The sequence below is a fragment of the Sinocyclocheilus rhinocerous genome, unplaced genomic scaffold, assembly GCF_001515625.1.
Source record: "Sinocyclocheilus rhinocerous isolate Xijiao unplaced genomic scaffold, SAMN03320098_v1.1 scaffold1445, whole genome shotgun sequence".
Classification (NCBI taxonomy): Eukaryota; Metazoa; Chordata; class Actinopteri; order Cypriniformes; family Cyprinidae; genus Sinocyclocheilus; species Sinocyclocheilus rhinocerous.
Window position 1 is genome coordinate 70632 of NW_015658652.1, and position 3589 is coordinate 74220.

A 3589-nucleotide genomic window follows, 5' to 3' on the forward strand; every position below is an offset into this window, starting at 1 on the left:
ATCCTGGAAAAAATGTATCATGGTTTCCACAAAAATATTAAGCAGCAAAAATGTTTCTTGAGCAGTAAATCAGCATATTAGAATGATTTCTGAAGGATCATGTAACAGTGAAGATTGGAGTAATGGCTGCTAAAAATTCGGCTTTGCAATCACAGGAATAAATTACATTTTAAAATATATTCAAATAGTTCTTTTAAATTGTCATAATATTTCATAATATTATAATTTTTATAGTATTGTTGAGCATCCTTGCAGACCGGGTGAGTATATGAGGCCAGAACTTTTGAATGGTATATCAATATTTATTTAACTGGTTTTCGCAGGCCTGCAGCTGTAGGCAGCATCTGGGTTACTAGGACCCAAGGCAACACAAATACCCCTGACCTGCCCTGAAGAGTTGTCAGCTGCACCCCTTCACCCTACCTAAAGCTGACATGACAACTACGCCGAACATGGCGGCAGAACAGTATACTTTAGAGCTGTGTATTGGCAAGAATCTGGCGATACGATACGTATCACGATACAGGGGTTGCGATACAATATGTTGCGATGAATTTTTTTAATATCGATATTCCGTTTTTTTAAATCGATACAGTATCGCCAAACAAAATATCGCGATACTCAGGTGTATCGATATTTTCTTACACCTCTAGTATACTTCTGCTGGCCTTTCACAAATCCTGCCATAAACTGGCTTTTATAAGAGGCTTGATGGGTGAGAAAGCCGCAGAGGGAACACAAGAAGGTTGCCCACCTGCGAGATGTCCATCACTGAGTCACAGCTCAGGGGTCGTGCCGAGGTCAAGTCGTTGAAGCCCAGCAGGGTGGATATGATACCGTTCTGATCGATGCGGCGGATCATGGTGCCGTCTACAAAGAAGATCACGCCATACTTATCCACAGTAATGCCTGGAGACAAGAGACGGAAAAAAAGAATGGATCTCTGCTAGGAGGACTGACTCTAGAATATAATCTTACATAATCAACAATTAGGTGAATTACATAGCTGTCAAGGAGATTCACATTTCACAAAATAAAATAAAATAAATTTAATTAGAGTTGTCAGCTGCACCCCTTCACCCTCCCTAAAGCTGACATGACAACTACGCCGAACATGGCGGCAGAACAGTATACTTTAGAGCTGTGTATTGGCAAGAATCTGGCGATACGATACGTATCACGATACAGGGGTTGCGATACAATATGTTGCGATGCATTGCGATACTGTAAGCAAAGGCGATATATTGAGATATTTCTTATTTTAGAAATAGGATATATTTTTGGGAAAGCTGTCATTAAGAACACACCACCATATGCAAAACTTAGCATAGCAATCAATCAATCAATAAATCAATCAATAAATAAACAAACAAACAAACAAATAAATAAATAATATTTAACCAGAACACAGTGGGATCTGCATTTGCAATAATCAGTCCCTGTAACATTCATCGTTATTGAACCACTTTTTGTGCAGTACGAGTAAAGGGGGAACAATGAAAAGGATCCTTTAGTTAAATGTATTATGTATAAAATGTATTATTTATATAATAATATAAATATATATTTTTAGACCCGGCATTAAAGGTTCACAGTTTCAGTTTGTAAAGTTAAGTTAAGCTAAACATACAATGTCATAACATTTTGATCTGAACAGAAGAATTACATCTGCTTAATATCAATGAAAAAGGCTCGCAGGATTCTTAAAGAAAACAAAACATTTTTAAAACAATAAAATGAATACAGATGTTGAACATTCTCAGAACCTTTCAACTTGGATTTCACAGGTTTTTCAGTTTGTATTTATGTTCCGCGTGGAATCGCCGAGATCACAAATCCTGCCATAAACTGGCTTTTATAAGAGGCTTGATGGGTGAGAAAGCCGCAGAGGGAACACAAGAAGGTTGCCCACCTGCGAGATGTCCATCACTGAGTCACAGCTCAGGGGTCGTGCCGAGGTCAAGTCGTTGAAGCCCAGCAGGGTGGATATGATACCGTTCTGATCGATGCGGCGGATCATGGAGAATGGGTATTCTCTATACTGGAAAATTGAGACGTGTATTCAAACCGCAGATTCTGCTATCAATTTCATGCAGTTGTTTTGGGGTTTGCTCTGAATTTAGTCGCTTAGGGCTTGTATCGGTACAAATATATAAAGGAAACTCTTTTTGGAGAGAGTATGTGTGGCTGAAGCAAAATAGCTGAAATTGCTTACAGCATCTTTAATTTAAGGGAATTTGCTCATAGCCTAATGGGAATGATGGGAAAATTGAACCAGTAATGCCAAAATCACTGTCTGTTTCAAATATGTTGACACTGTTATTCAGATACATTGAGGCTTACCTCTAGGGTTGGTAAGTGTGGCCTCCACGGCCTTGCCTCCGTCCCCGCAGCGCGTCTCATCGTAGGGAAGACACTGATCGCCTGTGCCTGCCACCAGCTCTAGGTTCTTTGCTACATCCTTCACTGTGTTCAGAGATTTCACTTTAAACACCTTCCTGCTGCTGGTGTCCGAAAGGTACAGGGCCCCCGAAACGGGACTAGTAGCCAGGTAATATTTGTGCGCAGGACTATTGCTAAAAAAAATATCAAACAAACAAGGAAAAACAATTAGCTGTGATGTAAAGGTGTATGTAAAGTACTATTTGTAAAATATGTTTTCAATTTCAGATTTTTATTTATTAAATGTATTTATTTAATTATTAAATGTAATTTAAGTGCTGAAGCCATTCTACAGTACACTGTCATGGCTAAAGTGACATGTTGGCCATTATGCACAGCGAAATTATCCACTTTATAAATAAACAAAAAACAACAGCGGGCTTGTGAATCATGTGTCACATTTAAATCCATGCATTACAAACAGCTTCAGAGGAAGGAATTTGCAGTGAGCATTTATGTACGTTGCAAATAAGAATCAAGAGTTGACAGATCCCCTGCCATAGCTTGAGATGTTTCTCCCATGTCCTCGCCGCATCAATCTTTTACTATATGCATCTACTCTCATTCCAAATATAGAAACGCATGTAGTGTGTGTAAAGCCTGTGGTTAATGCAGTCGGCCCAGCATCTAATGTGCTGCCAGTACGCATTCAAATAGGTATGCCACCAACCCCCCTACAGGGAAACTTTCTTCTGGAGATGCATGTGGTCTACAGCCGTTATCTAAACACATGATGTATTCCTGGAGCAAAAATGGTCCACAGGCCAAAAACACAGTCCATTACATGGTAAAGCTGGACAGTCAAAGTCATCCCTCACAACCATACAGGAGCCTAAAGAACATGAAAGCCCAACAGAATGTCTCCAATCTGGCTCGAGAGGGTCTCACTGGTGGGAAAAAACTCCAATCTGGAGGCAACGTACTGAGTTTCCTCTCTACAGTATACTAATCACATTCTGAGAAAACGATAGAAAGTCTAGGCTCCTGGGGCCGGTTGCACCAGCTGGACGTACACCCGGTTGTAAGACTAGGCTGGACGTAAAATGCGCTTTAAGTCGTGCGTAAAATTGATACCCGTTGCACGATCTCAGCTTAGTGCTACGTCTGACACTAAATATTACGCCTAGTCAGAGGTAGGTGTAAAGTG

At 40.1% G+C, this 3589-nt stretch overlaps 1 protein-coding gene across 1 annotated transcript in view; it reads right to left on the reverse strand.

Annotated features, from left to right (window-relative positions):
• Positions 1-3589, reverse strand: part of LOC107722800 (teneurin-4-like) — a 243647-nt gene that overhangs the window by 43780 nt on the left and 196278 nt on the right. Inside the window, exons 25-26 of the mRNA XM_016531280.1 lie at positions 2344-2576; positions 755-909 (exon numbers count right to left, since the gene is read on the reverse strand). Coding sequence (XP_016386766.1) covers positions 755-909; positions 2344-2576 — 388 coding nt within the window. The remainder of the gene's footprint in view (positions 1-754; positions 910-2343; positions 2577-3589) is intronic.